The sequence below is a fragment of the Balaenoptera ricei genome, chromosome 9, assembly GCF_028023285.1.
Source record: "Balaenoptera ricei isolate mBalRic1 chromosome 9, mBalRic1.hap2, whole genome shotgun sequence".
In the NCBI taxonomy this organism is placed as follows: domain Eukaryota; kingdom Metazoa; phylum Chordata; class Mammalia; order Artiodactyla; family Balaenopteridae; genus Balaenoptera; species Balaenoptera ricei.
In genome coordinates this window covers 17767422-17784294 of record NC_082647.1, presented here as the reverse complement: position 1 = coordinate 17784294, position 16873 = coordinate 17767422, and the positions used below count along the sequence as shown (strand labels likewise).

The 16873-nt window shown below is 46.9% G+C and overlaps 1 protein-coding gene across 1 annotated transcript; it reads right to left on the bottom strand.

Moving 5' to 3' along the window:
- Positions 1–281: 281 nt before the first annotated feature.
- Positions 282–16573, bottom strand: FAM180A (family with sequence similarity 180 member A). The gene is made up of 3 exons (XM_059933298.1): positions 16285–16573; positions 5603–5703; positions 282–4054 (listed from the first exon to the last, which is right to left on the bottom strand). Exons 1-3 carry the CDS (start codon positions 16358–16360, stop codon positions 3710–3712), a joined length of 522 nt encoding a protein of 173 aa, XP_059789281.1. The 5' UTR covers positions 16361–16573; the 3' UTR covers positions 282–3709.
- Between the last annotated feature and the right edge of the window lie 300 nt (positions 16574–16873).

Here is a 16873-nt window from a genome sequence, read left to right as displayed (position 1 = left end):
GAAATTTTCTTGCCATTGTAGGATGCGCTATGATGACTCATCTCTTTAAATGCATTTTAAAGACTGGCTACTGTATTTACTACATTCAGGCCTCATTTTGTGATGATTTGGAAACTCAGAATGAGCAAAAACACATGTGTGATGGTTTGGTGGCAAATATCAAAGAGACTGGGTAAAAATAAACAGCTGTGGAAGTCAACATTCTCTGTTAAACCCATGAGCCACTTCAAATTCCTTGGTGAGATAATATGAGATAATAAAGATTCCATTAAGCCTGGAAACTCGATCATGACATTTTTATTACACCATAAGTGAATATTTGTTAAATAAAATTATGTGAGTGACATAGTAAGACCAGTAGTTCTCCTTCAGGACTCTATCCACTTTTTAGATAAAGAAAACATTTTCCTAAGGAAATTTTATACATTGCTTAAGAAATGTAAGACAAATTCCACCTATATGAGGTATCAAAAGTAGTCAAACACTTAGAAAGTCGAATGGTAGTTGCCAGGGGCTGGGGGGAGAGGGAAAAGCGGAGTTGTGGTTTCATAGGTATCGTTTTTGCAAGATGAAAAAGTTCTGGAGTTCTGTCACACAACAACGTACATGTAGTTAACATTACTGAACCGTACACTTAGAAATGGTTTGGATGGTAAATTTCATATGATGTGTTTTTTAACCACAATAAAAAACTGAAAGATATTAAAATGAGTTAGGAAAGTCAGGGGCACCGTGTAAAGTCATTTAACAAGCATTTAATTTTAGGCCAGTGCTCTGGCCTTTACCACTTATGTGATTTACCACTTATGTGATTCTCCTTTAGTTAGATTCAAGGTGAGATGATAGAGCAATGAAGGTTTCAGCATATAGATGTTTTCCAATGTCTCTTGAGTGACACCAGAGGTAGCCATGAGAATGCCAGCTATAGAGGAAACTTGCAGAATTTTTAGATCCTAAAATTTCCCAGCAGTCTAGAAATGGCAGAAGGGTTCCACTGAGTCACAGGCAAGCTTCCACTACTAATGTCACACTCTGAATTATTCTTTGAGTAAATATGACAAAATGTGACTGGGTTGTGATGGTGGTGTGTGCAGTGTGGCATTAATGAGGCAAAATGGGAGAGTCCGTTGCTACCCAGGCTACTCCCTTACTGCTCACTGGGCAAAGAGTCGGGTTTTGGGGTGGCGGTGAGGAGAATATTTGATTTTGCTTGTAAATGAAGTCATTGCTATAAAGCTTTTTGTGGGTAAACAATTCATTTGTATTCAGCCTAAAATAGTGTTTAAGTATCTAGTTACTAAAAATGAAATTTTCATTTGTCTTTAAAAAGGTTGTGCCCTTCTTAATTCTTTTTTTTTTTTTCAGTTGCTTGCCACATAAGTATGGACCCAATTTATCAGTACAAAAGTGCCTTTAATTTTTTGTGGCAGGGTGAATGAACTGCCATTGCTATCACTGGTCCTGGGAACCACCCTCCCATTCACGGATCTCCTGCCCCTGGGTGCAGCCATGTATATCCTAACATGGTAGGCAGGGACGACAAGGGTGGGTCTTTCCTCCTGGTGACTAGAAGAAAGCTCTCAGATCCGTTCTGATAGGGGTGGAGCGCCAGGGTGGATGCAAGACTCTGACTGTTAGAGTATTGCCCAGTGTCTAGGGATTGAGGCCCTGCTGACCCCCCTCTCCAGCCCACATCCAGGAAAAGCACAAATACTGAAGGTAGGCCGTGAGGCTAATCTGCTTTCTGGGCAATTCCAAACTTGTCTGTACCTCTGTCTTGACTTTGTTTTAATCAAACAGTGATCCCCAAAGGAGACAGTGAGCAACAGAGTACGGGCAAGTAGAGGCAGCAGAAGAAACTGGGAGATGCCTCGAGGAATGGATATAAAGATAATCAGAACAGGACCCAAAGACAGAACAGCAGAGACACCAACTACACTGAAAAGAAAGAGGCAAGTGGAGTGACTACATCACAGAGAACATGCAATCTTAGAAAGAGAAAAATTGAACAAAAAAGCATATATCAGAGTCTGTATTTGAGGGAGGTAAAAGAGCAATATAACCAGGGAATGAGAACCAGAGAGACTGATTAATCTTCTGAGCCTGAGAACATCGGGATGCAAAGTGGGATTTTTCTCTGATGATAAACACCTTGTTCCTGCATCCTGGTATTACTTCAAAAGATCATGCAGCTTGCGCTGCTAGGCAAGGCTCACTTATTCAAAGATTCTAAAGAAGTCCAGACCAGCTTTCATCTTCATTCAGTGGCAATTGTTAAATACCCATTTCAGAATAAAAAATTTAGCCCAGTGAATCCTTGTTTATTCAAAGATAGGACTTCTTGCAGCTTTAGCCTCCAGAACCCAGCTGTAAACCTCGGAGAAACTGGAAAGATCTCTGAGCTGGTGAGGAATCTTTATTAGGACCCAGGTGCTTTACTCCTAGCAGGGACCTTCATCTATTAACTCTTATTTAATGTGGAATTATAACAAGACTTGCTATCTTATTTTTCAGGCGATGCCCAGTAAGAAAGAACAAATTGCAAAGGGCAAGTTATGTTGGTAGCAAAGAAAATTGCTACTTTTATCGCCTGACAGTGAGGAAGGCAACAGGAAAAACTCACACCAGATTCAGAGTTAAGAAAGCCTGGGACCTTTCAGGGTTGATACAAACAGTCCAGCAGAGACATCTCAGGTCCAGGGGTCCTCCCTGTAACATCTCACAGTTAGTTAAATGCTTGTGAAAATTTCAGAAGTAGAGGAATCTTAGAGATGATCTCATCTAACTCCTTCATTAGAATGTTTCCAAGATACTAAATTCAAGCTTACTGGCTTTCATATATATCCAGTCAATATTGCTAAAATGAAAGTTTTGGTATTTGAAAGGGTAAAATTCTGTCATCTGAAAATCATTTTTATTTGGAGCACTTAATTCTCTGATGATGCTAAATAATTTTAGCATTAGGATAGGCAGGCCGTGGCACTGGTGCCACCTCTTTCGTTAGGATGACCCTCTCTGCATTAGCTTGGTTTCTCTGTTCAAAAGGCAAGGCATGACAGTAGCATTTCTGTTGGCCCCCTTCATGTTTCTCCTCTACATTAGACCAGCCTTCAGGAAAGAAGAGTCTAGATATATAGGTCATAACTGATTTTCTGACTGATTCTTTTTGGGGACTTTTGGAAAAGTTGAGAAGTATATCCTTGGTTAACAATGTATTTATTTGGCTATAGCTCTAGTTTCTTTATATCTTACTACAGAACTTTGGAAAGATGTTCATTCAATCCAGCACCCTGATCTCTTAGGACCAAAGAAATCTGTCCCCCACTTTCCCACCATGCCCAAACTTCTGTTATGTCTCTCCTGGCTCTGTCCTCACTCTTGGGTGTTTGTGTTACAGTCACTCAATGTTAAAGCATATCTTAGACTCCTGCAATTCACCAGGCAAACCATTCAGCCTCTGGAGGCATCTTGAATTACCATTCCAGCCCTTTTTTCCAGCCCAGGTCACATTATGATATGAATCACAATCTCATGCTTGTCAAGAAGTTACAAGGGGCAAAGGGCATCGGTGTTTCTTATTTTATCTTTGCTGCTCTGAGTTGGTGGTATGTGTTTTGTGGCTGGTCTCTGTAAACGGAGTAGAGAATGAAGAATTTCTGGATTACTGTGTGCTGGTCCCTGCTCCGTGGTCCTGGTGCCAGCCGGTCTCTCAGGGAGATGCTCTGGGACATGGGGACCGCATCAAGTCGTGCCTCAAGGCATGGAAGAGGCTAAGGAGGGACTGGGCCCAGATAGCCTTCTGATGCCCTTGGGCCGAGGCTGTGCGGTAGGCTGTGTAGGCCAGGGTCAGCGCTGTCCTTTCGAAGTCCTCTTTCTTGAGGATGCCGGGGTGGCTAGAGAGGCTGGCGCTCAGCCGCCGGATGGCTGGGATGCTCTTGGGGATCACATCATTGCAGATGGCGCGGAAGTCCGAGGCCTTCCGCAGGGAGGCGAGCTCCTCGTCCTTGATGGAGATCTTCAGGTCAGGGCTGATCTCAAGTTCAGCCAGCAGGAACTGGGGAGAAACATGGGGTGTGGAAAAGCATGAGGCACTCATTGTTGTTGAGGACATCACTGGATTCATGATCGCATGCGTTCATGTAGGGAGGTGGCTTGCAAAGAGCTTTGGAATCAAGAGACCTGGGTCCCAGTTCTGACTTTCCCCACTACCTGTGTAACCTCGGATGAGTCACTTAACTTCTCTCAGCCTCATTTTCTTCCTCTGTGAAATGATTAATAACAACAATACTTCACTGGGATGTTGTGAGGAGTAAATAAGACAAATATGAGCGACATCTATCACTGTGCCTGGCACAAAGCCACTATTAAGTGACTCTTTGTTGTTTCTAGTGTCCCGAATCACCCCCTTCTCTCCTTCCTCCCTCCCACCCACCAAAGATCTTCTAAAGCACAAACTGACTATTTTGGATAATGTAAAATCAGAAGCTGGGAATTAGAAGGATGCAGAGAATTGTGCTAGGAATTAAGTGTGCTACAGAGATTTGTCCTCATTTCTTGACTGTTCTTTAAGAGTAGGGGTGAGGTCTGTCATAGGCACCCCCTGCTCAGTGCCAGGCTCATATCAGGAACCTAATCAGTACAATTTAGACTCAGAGTCCTAACTCTCCCCTCTGTCTCCGGCTTCCCCCGGCTCTAATCCATCCTGCATGCTACTGTCTGTTATCTTCCTAAAACAGGTCTCTTGCTCTGACTCCCGTGTTCATGACCTGGCAGAGGCTATGAATTTTCCAGTTTGTTCCCCGAGGCAGGATTTGAAATCTTCTGCCTGGCTCAGCTGCTTGACTATGGCAGGCTGTCTCCTTCTTGGTCAGACAGTTCTAGTACATGCAGGATGTCAGAGGACGTCAAGGCAGGAGGGGAACTTTGGCGATCTTGGAGTCCCTCATTTAACAGCGGAGGAGATTCAGGCCCAGGGAGAAATGGTGGCTTATGCAAGGTTACATAGCTGATGGGCGGCAGAACCAGAACTAAAGCTCAGGTCTCGAACCTGGAATTTTATCTCTGAACCAAACCAAGCGGCCTTGGGAAATTTACCTGTGGTTTGGAGGAGAAGTGGGGTCTTGGTGCCAGAGGTGTGAGAGGCAGAGGGACAGAGCCTTTGGGGCAGCCCCAGATTCAAAAATGGGGCTGTCACAGTATGAGGTTACTGAGACACGACTCCACTCACACAATAGGTTTGGCGTTGCCTGGGCACTGCTGATGAGTCCTGTCTTAAAGCTCTGGCTGGGGAATATTGCCCCACTCTGTTGCTTGGGTGCAGGTAGAGGCACCTCTGGGCCAAGCCTAAATCTCTAATTTTGCCTCGACTAAACCCCTAATGCCATCCTTCCCTGGGACAGCATGCGGGAAAGGAGAAGAGGGTACGAGGAACACTTTCCTTTGGGATGCACAGGATTCCACAACCTCCACACACAAGTCTAGGCCAGTCCCCGGGCAACAGAGGTCCATCATTTTCAGGGACTCAGGTCACTTCTCCAAAAAACATAGAGAAGGAGCAATGCCTTTTGAGTTACTTGAGTGGCCCACTCTCCCCTCTGCCTACCTCATAGAGCAGCTCTACTTCCTCCAGGGAGCTCTGCAGGATGGGGTTCAAGGGCACCGACGAGGATCTCTTTGGCCGGTGGGCGGCAGGGAAGAGCACGGCTGAAAGAAAAAAAGAGTGAGCTCGTGGGGCTGCTGCGTGCACTGGCTTCTCCCGTGGGTGAACCCCAAGGTTAGCCATCCAGTCTTGAAAGTGACTGAATCCAAGTGGTGGTGAAGCTGCGAGAAAAAGGGGCAGCTTCTTCAAGACACTTGGTTGTCATCTACCAGAAAACTGGGCAATAACTGTAAAAATTGGTGAGACCTCGAGGTAAGTAGGGCCCCCTGAAGTTGTGCAAAGCGCAATTTGCGTAACCATACATGACAGCTCTGCTTCTTGATAATGGCGCCCTTGGGCCATCAAGATAGTGTCCAGTGATGTCCAGAGTACTGTGTTGAAGAAGGGAACTGCATAAACAAGGATTTCTATTAGAAGTGATAAGAATGAAACATCTTCAACGTAAAGGACATTTCCTGAAAAGCTCACTGGTAGGAATCTCCCACCTCCTGGAAAAGCTGGTTGGCTGTAGTATTGCTGTAATATTGCTTTCTCTGTAATCCATTTATTGTCTAGCCCACAAGTTCCTCAGGGGCTTGGATCAATGTGCTTTCATGTTTAGGCCTGTGCAGCATAGCCTGGCAGGTTTCCAGGGTGCACACACAAGGTGCAGCTGTTGGCAGACCACATCCCTGCATTGACGGAGGCCTTGACGGGCAGAGGGGTAGACCTGCTTCCGCAGACCATCTCAGGGGATGGAGCCTACAGACTCCAGAGCGATAGTTCCTGGCCCAGAATTTTAGCAGAATTTGTTCTCTTTGCCAGAAAAGTGCCCATTTCCCACAGAATCATAGACTTTAGGACTTGAGAAGGCCTTAGCCTCTGCTCACTCGCAGCCTCTGCCTCTGGTCTCAGGTGGAGCTCAGGAGGGCGAGGCATCTCCTACTCCGCAGGTTCACGACCTTGACGGTACATTAGAGTCACCCAGGGTGTGTGGGTCCCAGCTCCAGTAGTTCGGATTTCAGTGACTAGGATGTGATTGAGACAGTAAACGTTTTGAAAGCTTCCTAGGTACTTCTAATGGCAGCCTAGGTTGACAGTGAGAAGGTGCTTGACCCAAGGCTGTGTAGAAGGACCTGTTCCTGCCGCGTGGACACTCCCGATTTAGCCCAATGCTTCTCAACCTTGACTGTGCGTTAGAATCACCTGGGGGGAGCTTTATAAACCTGCATGCCCAAGGCCGCCTCCCAGGCCAGTTCATGGGCATCTATGGGGTGGATGTAGGCATCAGGACTTCTGACAGCTCCCAGGTGTTACAACGGGCAGGCAGTATCCATAACCACTGGGTTACCCAGACCCACCGCCAAGCAGCTGGTTCCCGGCTAGAATTCAGAACTCACTCCCATCCGATGAGGCCTTATAGGGGCATCTGAAGAGACCAAGGCCCTCATGTTCTCGGAGACAAGAGAGTGGCGGCACAAGGAGGGGTGTACTTTGACCCTTCTTTCTCCTTGGTGGGAGGTGACACTAGGACCAGAAGTGGTCCTGGACCAAGATGTGGCCTATTCCTTCTTACCATGAAACCCCTTTTCAAGGTAGGATCTGAGAGCAACTCCTTTATGTCTTCTCTGTTATTATGAAATGAAAGGTATTGTTCCCTTTAAAAAAATTCACACTGCAGCAGGTGAAGGGGATAGGAGGGAACAAGGTCCTTGCACGGGGCCCTTTCTGCTGCCTCCCGGGAAGTTATTCAAGGCCAGACCTACACGCACTTCACTCAATTGCTTCTCTGCGAACAGCCACTTCCTTTAACATGCACACCCCTGATGGACCCCTAGTTCTCAAGACTTGGGAAGAAAATACTTCCTGATGCAAAGCTGGGCTTAATAATGGAAACGTTGCTTCCAAGAGCCCTTGTTCTCATAATTTTTAAAATAATAACACAGTTTGAGGAAGATTGTTAGAAAACAATTCAGCCTCTGGACTAGGGCTGATTATTGCTTCAGAAAGTATATGTGGGGAGCACCGGAGTCCCACAGATGGACCCCTTCCCCCTTCTTCCCACCTTCCACAGGTACCCCTCACGTTGCTGTGGCTGCTTTGATGGTGTGTGTGGGGCAGGGACTTTTATGGCCCTCTGGGCTGTTACGTGCAGCCAACTCTGGGGCAGGCGTCTTGGCAGCTGCCCGTGTCTGACTTCCTGTGCATGAGGCTAGGTCTGGAGACCGGAATTCATCTCCACTGGAGATGCTGCTGGTGGTGGGCGAGAAATAAGCTGTGTCTGGCCCACGTCGAAGCATTCAGGTAAGAAGTTAAACGACCAGCCACTCCAGATCAGATGTCCTTGTCCATAATGACAGAGGCTAGACCCTGCCAGAATGCAAATGGCCCGACCGAGAGCTGACCAACTCCGAGAGGTACACATGCGAACCTTTAAACCAGACCGGCTCCCACGTGGTTAGAAGAACAGCCCCGTGCCCCTAGGAAGCCTTTCCCTGGGACCCCACTGTACACTGTTTTGTTCCTTCTCCATCTCCTTAATTCTCTTTTTAATCTTCTTCTTGCATCCTTTCTGCACATTTCACATCTTGCTGTCTATTGCTGGCTCCTGGGAGGGAATGAATTTTATGCTTCTGCTTGACCTCAGTGTCTGCCTAGAGCTCAATATATATACTGAGTGCAGTCTCAATATATACATTTTGGAATGATTTTAAAAATAAACTAGGTATTAAAACAACAACAACAACAAACAGAACATCCCTGGAGACTCTCCAATTCAGCCTTTGCTGGTTTTCCTTCCTTTCCCTTCTGCCCCATCTCCCAAATTTATGAGGTTGTTTAAGTTCGGCTCCCTCCTCGCTGGGAGCGATCATAAGCGGCCCCATCTTTGTGAGGCTGATAGTTCTGAGGCCTGAACGCTCCCGCTGGACGGCTGTTAGCAGCTGCACCCTCTCGGAGGGAGAAGGGAGAGAGGGGAACGGGGTGGGGAGGCAGAGACTGGCAGAAAGATGCCACTCCCTCTTGGGCACCACCTGAGTGCGGAGCCTTGGGCAGGAAGGCTGCTGGGACGGTGTTGTTAAGATCACTGACTTTGTGTGTCTTCTGCCTGGTGTAAAACTAGGCCGATTTGTTTCTTCCTTTTTCACTTAACGCTCCACACCCAGCCCACACTCCGGCTATTTCTTCAGGTTGTGAATATGCCCACAAGGACCACTCGGTGTGATCAGGGGACACCAGAGACCCCACCCCCCCACCCCCATGGCCTTGCATGAAGGTCTGCTGTACTGGCCAGCCTCGGGCAGAGGAGCCAGCCCCTCCTCCCCGACCCCCCGGACTCATGAGCCTTCAGGGGACATTGAGTATCTGTGATACACTGGACCAACCCGCATGAAACAAAAAATTTACTTGCTAAAGTTCACGCCACATGCACTAAGTTAGTTCAGGAACTGGATCCAGGGATTCATGTATCTTAGCGTGTTCTGTCCGTGTCTTCTATTGAGAGACACATTTGGACCTCAGGCCAAAGTTGTTCAAACGTGGAGCCCAGACATCCTAACAGCTTATGAGCTCACTGTGGGTCAGTCAGCATGCTTGGTGCTTTCCTTCTGTACCTTGTGAGGTAAACATTCACATCTCCTTTTATAGATGAAGAAACTTGGAGGCTAAGAAACTTGCCCTTGGCCACCCAACTTGTTTGTAATAGGACTGAGATTAAAATCCAGGTCTCAAGGGCTTCAAAACCCAACTGCTGTATTTAAAATAGATAACCAACAAGGACCTACTGTATAGCACAGGGAACTCAGCTCAATACTATGTAATAACCTAAATGGGGAAAGAATTTGAAAAAGAATACATACATGTATAGGTATATAACTGAATCACTTTCCTGTATACCTGAAACTATCACAACATTGTTAATCAACTATACTCCAATATAAAATAAAAATTAAAACAAAACAACAAACAAACATACAAACAAAAAACCCCCAATCTCACCAATAGGGTGAACCACGCTATCTTCTTGTAGGTGCATCTGCCCCAAGACTGGGAGTTCTTCAGTTGTGTGTAACCCCGGGAAGGATACATGTAGTTAATTAGGAATGAATGAATGCGTATGGTATAAAACATACTCTTAAATGAATCACACATATTTAAACAAATCTCTAACTTTGGCTGATAATGTGATATACAAGGTCAAATTTCTACAGCCCTGTGATCATTCTCTTGCACAAATCCTCATCTCCTTTGCTCCCTCTTTGTTCCTTTGCAGTCACTAGGCAAAAGCACACCCCATCTCTTTACCTGTTCCACATCTGCACCTGGGTTAAATGGTCTCACTTGAAATTCGTGATCGTTATTCTCAGGAGGGGCCCGAAATGCTGCCTGACCATTACCCATACTTCCTGATTCCTCTCACTCTATTTCAGCGTGAAATGGATGATGATTTCACACCTCCTCCTTTCTCCTTAAACCAGTTACCGGCCTCTTGCCCAGATCCTCTGACTTCCCTTCTGTTATCGTGTCCCTGCTCTTATCTTGAGCCAACTTTTCCCCGCGTGCACGAGGTCTCCAATAAAGATGTCGCTCACCTTTCCACCTTTCTCTCTCACGTCGTTAATTTTCCCCTCTCTACTGATCTTTCAAGCCAGCATGAAAACACGTTGCTGCTGCTTCTTTAAAAAAAAATACCCCCTTGCTGGCCACTCTTCCTCCTCATCCATCTCTTCGCATTGCAGACTCCTGGTCTCAGCCTGGGTCTCTCCCCTCTCACCAGCCACACTGACTTTGTACGGGTGTTCTGCTGTGTATTTCTGGGCCTGACTTCTAGATATGCAACCGCCTGTGGGAGTCTCCTTTTGGATTCGTAATAGTTGTCTCTCCTGATCCCCAACCCAGTCCCAACCCCCGCCATCCGTCACGCCTGCTCCGCATCTCCTGCTTTGTCTGCTGTCTTCCCATCTCTCATAGTTGCTCAGGTCAAAACCTGGGAGTTGTCAGTCATCCTTGCCTTTTCTCTTTCTTTCACATCTCACACCCCACTAATCAGCAAATCTTGTTGGCTCTACCTTCAGAATATATCTGGAATCTGGCTACTTCTTACCGCATCCCAGCTAGCCTCCTGGTCCAAACCTTGAACATTTCTCCTAATGGTGTCTCTGTTTCCATCCTTGGCTGCCATCTTCATCCTCCTCATTGTATTCTTTTTTTTTTTTTTTTGCCATGCCACGTGGCATGCGGGATCTTACTTCCCCTGCCAGGGGTCGAACCCGTGCCCCCGGCAGTGGAAGCGCAGAGTCTTAACCACTGGACCTGCCAGGGAAGTCCACCTCATTGTATTCGTAACACAGCAAGTAAAGCAATTCTGTGAACACATAGGTTGGATGATGTCAATTCTCTGCCCAGAAACTTCTATGGCTTTCCGTCTCCCTCAGAGTAGAAGCCAAAGATCTTCAGATGGCCACCAGGTACTACGCGACTTAACTTCTTACTACCTCTCTGCACTCATCTGCTATTATCCTCTGGCTCATGCCCCTCTAGCTGCAGGCCTCCTCACTGTTGCTTGAGCTCACCAAGCATGCCTCTGCCACAGGGCCTTTGCATTTCTGTTCCATCTGCCTGGAATACTCTTTCCCCGGAGACTGCATGGCTCACTCCTGTGTTTCCTTCAGGTCTCAAGTCACCTTCTCAGTGAGGCCCTCCCTGACTCTCCTATTTAAACTTGTGATCCTTTATACCCTCTAATCTGTCCCAACTTTATTGCCATCCAATGAACCAGATGTTTTATTTCTATATGTGCTTATTGTCTGTTTCCTTTCACTAGGATGTCAGCTCACAAGGGCATGGGATTTTGTCTGTTTTGTTCACTGCTGTATTCCCAGTGCCTAAAATCCTGCCGATGACTGTTGAATGAATAAACAATCCCATAGAAACACATTCACTCTCCTTGTTACTCAACTCCATTGTTTTCAGAGTGCCTCACCAAATCCTTCTCTTTTTTTTTTTTTTAATTTTTAAAAAATTTTTATTTATTTATTTTTATTTTTGGCTGTGTTGGGTCTTCGCCTCTGTGCAAGGGCCCTCTCCAGTTGCGGCGAGCGGGGGCCACTCTTCATCGCGGTGTGCGGGCCTCTCACTATCGCGGCCTCTCTTGTTGCGGAGCACAGGCTCCAGACGCGCAGGCTCAGCAGTTGTGGCTCACGGGCCTAGCTGCTCCGCGGCATGTGGGATCCTCCCAGACCAGGGCTCACACCCGTGTCCCCTGCATTAGCAGGCAGACTCCCAACCACTGCGCCACCAGGGAAGCCCACCCTTCTCTTTTTAACAGAGTGATTCTAGAACTTATTTGCAGTTACAGGTCCTGGATAATTATCAGAAAGTAGATGTTGTCTCCTGTCTCCATCACACCCTCCCTTTATCTATGAGGAACCCCTGTTTGGGTCTAGGAGAAACTGATTTTTTTTTTTAATTGAAGTATAGTTGATTTACAATGTTATCTTAGTTTCTGGTGTACAGTAAAGTGATTCAGACATATGAATATACACACACACACACATATATATTTAGTTATACATATATATTCTTTTTCATTATAGGTTATTACAAGATACTGAATATAGTTCCCTGTGCTGAATAGTAGGTCCTTGTTGTTTATCTAGTTTATATATGGTAGTTTGTATCTGCTAATCCCAAACTCCTAATTTATCCTTCCCCCACCCCTTTCCCCCTTTGGTAACCATAAGTTTGCTTTCACTGTCTGTGAGTCTGTTTCTGTTTTGTAAATAAGTTCATCTGTATCATATTTTAGATTCCACATATAAATGATATCGTATGATATTTGTTTTTCTCTGACTTACTTCACTTAGTATGATAATCTCTAGGTCCATCCCTGTTGCTGCAGATGGCGTTATTTCATTCTTTTTTATGGCTGAGTAGTATTCCGCTGTGTATATATGTACCACATCTTTATCCATTCCTCTGTCGATGGACATTTAGGTTGCTTCCCTGTCTTGGTTATTGTGAAGAGTGCTGCTATGAACATTGAAGTGCATGTAACTTTTCAAATTATGGTTTTCTCCAGATATATACCCAGGAGTGGGATTGCTGGATCATATGGTAACTCTATTTTTAGTTCTTTAAGGAACCTCCATACTGTTCTCCATAGTGCCTGCACCAGTTTACATTCCCATCAACAGTAAAGAAGGGTTCCCTTCATACCCAGAGAAGCTACTTTTAATTATCTCAGTCAAGGCTTGCACCTGCACCTGTCTTGCTCCCCAAGCCTTACCTCCTTCAAGCTTTCTTGCCCAGACGTATAGGCAGAAGCCTCCCTAAATGGAATAGCCTATTTTTGCTTTGAGCCTAATCTTCTCTTTGACTTTTTATAACCTGGGATAAAAATCTCTTCTTCCCTCCCATCTCCCAAATAGGTTAAAAAAAACAGAACAGTATTAAGGCTGACCATGGTTTCCATGCAACTGTGCACAGCATCTGTACCAAAGAGCTTATTGGAAAGGATTCACATCCTTTCCAATGGATTCACATCCATCCAAAGGATGACCATATCATACCAAAATACAACCATATTTTTAATGAATCAGTTGACACAACTCTATGGAAATGACCGTGGGTGTGGAAAGGAAAAGCTCTCATTTATAAAAGGTCTTTTGCCAGATCCTACTGATGTCATTTACTTTTTTGCTCCTGGACCAGCCCTTTGGAAACACAGTGATGTCCTGAGGGAGCCAGGATCTTGGCCCCGTGTGTTGGGGTCCTCTGGAGTGCTTCTGAAAGGGCTGCTGTGAGTTGGCTCCCCTTGGCCAGAATGTGCCACCGCCCAGGGGGAGCACCTGGAAGGGATGCAGGGGCGTGGATGAGGACATTGAGGCTCTGCCTCTGCAGACTGGGTTGGGGGAGTGAGATCCAGCTCTAAGCTTCCAGCTGAGGGATCTGGGGAGTGCTAAGTTCTCCCCCATCCTCCAGCTTTCTTACCTGTTAGTGGTCAGAATAACGCCTCCTAAGGCAGTGACCATGGAGTGAATGAGGTGGCTACTTAGTCATGCTGGACCGGTGAGTCAGTTGACACTTACTGAAAACACCCACCCGGGGCCCTTCCCTTCACGGAATATTCACGACTGAAAACACACACAGCGCTAAACTGGACACCTGAAGATGACATACATTCCACCACTGAAGGGCCACCCTACCTTATGAAACTGCTTTTCAAAGAAATGACATATGTATTTAATAAAACTCAGATACTTATAGGAAATAATACATGTATTTTTTTTTTAAAGACTGGCTAGTTCCCTGCAGCCCCCCAGGCGGTGTGCCGGCAGGACCTGGGTGGGGCTGGGACTTGGGCCAGGTGTGTCCGCTTCCCAGAGGCCTCGCTAACCACAGGTGAGGCCCTTGGTCTTAATCAAGTCGGTGGGGCTGGCGCAGCCGTCCTGGCGCAGGGAGCTGCCTCCCAGGGCGGAATCCTAGAGAGCGTGTCCAAGGGAGAGGCTGGGAGAACGGTAGGAAAAAAAAGATGTCCTGATGGCAGGGTGTATTCCTTTTGGGTTTATTTCCACGTTTCTACCCGTGGAGGCAGGGGGTGGTGCTGAGGGGGATGGAGGAGGGGGGTTTTGTAGGGAGAAGTCGCCCTCTGACTGTTTCCAAAGGGAATTCTTCTAAATTAGGCCTAGCACTGGGGTGGGGGGCAGGGTTGGGGTAAGGATGCAGGCGAAAGGAACAGTTAATACATTTGGAAAAATTGGTTTTTCTCTGGGTGTGACTCCCATTCTGTCATAAAAAAAGGGCAATTGTGTATTCCTTTCATGATTAGAAAAAAATGTTAAAAACGAAAAAAAAAAAATCAACTACGTGGAAGACTTTCGATGATGGTTGGAAGGGCTCTGCATCATGTGTTGGCCCTGAACACTGATATGAACGGCTAATCCAGCACTTAACATCAGCTGCCTCACCATGGCCTCTATTTCAGCTGTGTTGGCCTTGTGTCTTTATACAGATTGTTATCATTATTGGGGGGCAGACCCTCCCCAGTGAGGAGGGGTGAAGCCAGAGCAGTTGCTCTCAGGATGTTGCTATAGAACCGATAGGTTTTCTGCTGAGAACCTCAGACTTTCTTTAATGAAATTTTTTCATTTTTTAAGTAGTAGGTAATAGCTGACATTTATATAGCTCCTCATCACTTACAAAGCGTTTTATTTACATTTTTCAATATGACCCCCACATGACAACACAGTGAGGGTCAGTTTTTGTTACTGTTAATATGTTACCTGTTCATGAACTAAAGCTCAGATAGGTTAAGTCTTCCCAGACATCACACAGCCAATTAGAGGCAGAACTTAAATCTGGGAGTTCCTTGCAGGATAGCTCATCATGCGGCTATTGTGTTTACAAGCCTTGTAACAAAGCAAATCATCTCATTTGGCTTTCTAACAGCCTGTGCGTTAAAGAGTGGATATTATCATCCTTTTTTAATAGGCAGATTAAGGAAGGCCCCCAGTGTCACACAGGGGTAAGTGGCAGAACACAGCGCCAAGGTCTCTTTGCTCTGTGCTTCCGAGTGTTGCCCCCAGAGTTTGTGCACATGATGAGCAGGGAGGTGCTTACAAGTGAGGGAATAAAAACCCTAATAAGTGCACTGGCTTTTTCTTTCCCCCGTTTCACATCTGCCCTGTGCCCCGGCTGGCCGCTCCTTCCTTCCCTGACACTCTCGTTGAGAACCAGGGGGCTCATCCTCTTGCTGCTGTGCAGTTGTCACCCTATTTTGGATCTCTGGAAACACCAGTGAGCCTGACTTCTTTTTCCAGTTCTTTCCAGGAGAGAGACCTCAGTTGACTTTAGGCAGTGGAAAGATTTCAGTTCAGATCGGTGTGGAGCAGTCAGCACTATTGGTCCCTTGCTTCCTAAGTGATAAACCCTCACTGACTGGAGGTGCTGCCAGTGTCTGCCCACGGGAGCCAAAAAAGATGCCAGGCCGGCTCTCAGGAGCTGTGTCCCGAGAGCAAGGAAGTCGGCCGTGGGGAGCAGCCTTGCTGGGCTCCTTCCTTTCCGAGGGGGCTGGCCAGGGCGGTAGCTGCCAGGCAGACACGAGGATGCTGAGGGGCTACTCGTCCTCTCCTGCTGCTGGACCAGCTCTCTCCAGCTGGAAAGATGTGTCCACTCCTGCTCAGGAAGCAGCGTGGGGCCCTCCATGTGGACACCCCGCTCCCTCCAGGTAGCAGGCCTCTTGCCGGTCAGCACCCCCAGTCCCTTCATGTCAGTATCAGTCCCGAGCACCTGCTCTCCGCACGCCCTGCCCAGCTGCAGCAGCCTGGGGGGAACTCAAGGGAGTCTGTGCACATTCTACGAAGCAAAGATGACTTCCCTCTGGCCTGTCAGAAAGGGATGCTCTCCGCATTCTCCCCCTCGACCCAGTTCCCTCAGCGACTTTGAGTTTTTGGTGTCATTTCCCCCATCACCTTCTAATACCTTCTAGCATGTCGAGAAGCATAAAGCAATTGGCAGAGATGAGATAAAAGGAGGGTGCAGGGCTTCTAATTTCCTCCTGCTCTCTCCTTTCTTCCCCCCAAATTCCTAATTGTATTGAAGAAAGAAGAATGAGCATCAAGCAGACAAATAAATTAAAAGCAACTCACCCCTGCTCCACCTGTGCGACAGAGTGGCCTGAGCATCATAATACAACAGCAGAAGCAGCAACGTCTTCCAACACATCTTTTCCTCCAAAAAGGTGAAAAGTCGCCCTCAGACCCAGTGGGACCCCAGGAGCTACAGGTATGCCCGTACTGGTCCTCCCAGTGTGACGATATCGTTCTTACCTCCCCTTCCTTTTCAGACCTGCCGAGATGCCCTCTCCTGCCTCAGAAGGGTAGAGGCAAGGGCTGCCTCCTAGGGAGAACAGGAGCGGGACCTCTGTTAATCCTACTCTCTCTGGGATTGGGGGACTGGGCTTCCACAGAGAGACTCTGTTTTTGAGCACATCTGGAGTGACTCACGGGGCATGTGATCTCCTTGGCAGTGGGGTGGATAAATATAATTTTTGTACTTGAGTTCCATGTGTTGGATGCACCCACTGGAATTTTTCTTTAACAAACAGACTTGCGGAACTTGTTAGAGAGCCCGGCAAAGAGCTGGCCGCTGTCCCCGTACACACACACACACACACACACACACACACACACCAGCACCAGGGGCGAGGGCTGCAGCAAGAGCCAGGTGGCTTGCCTG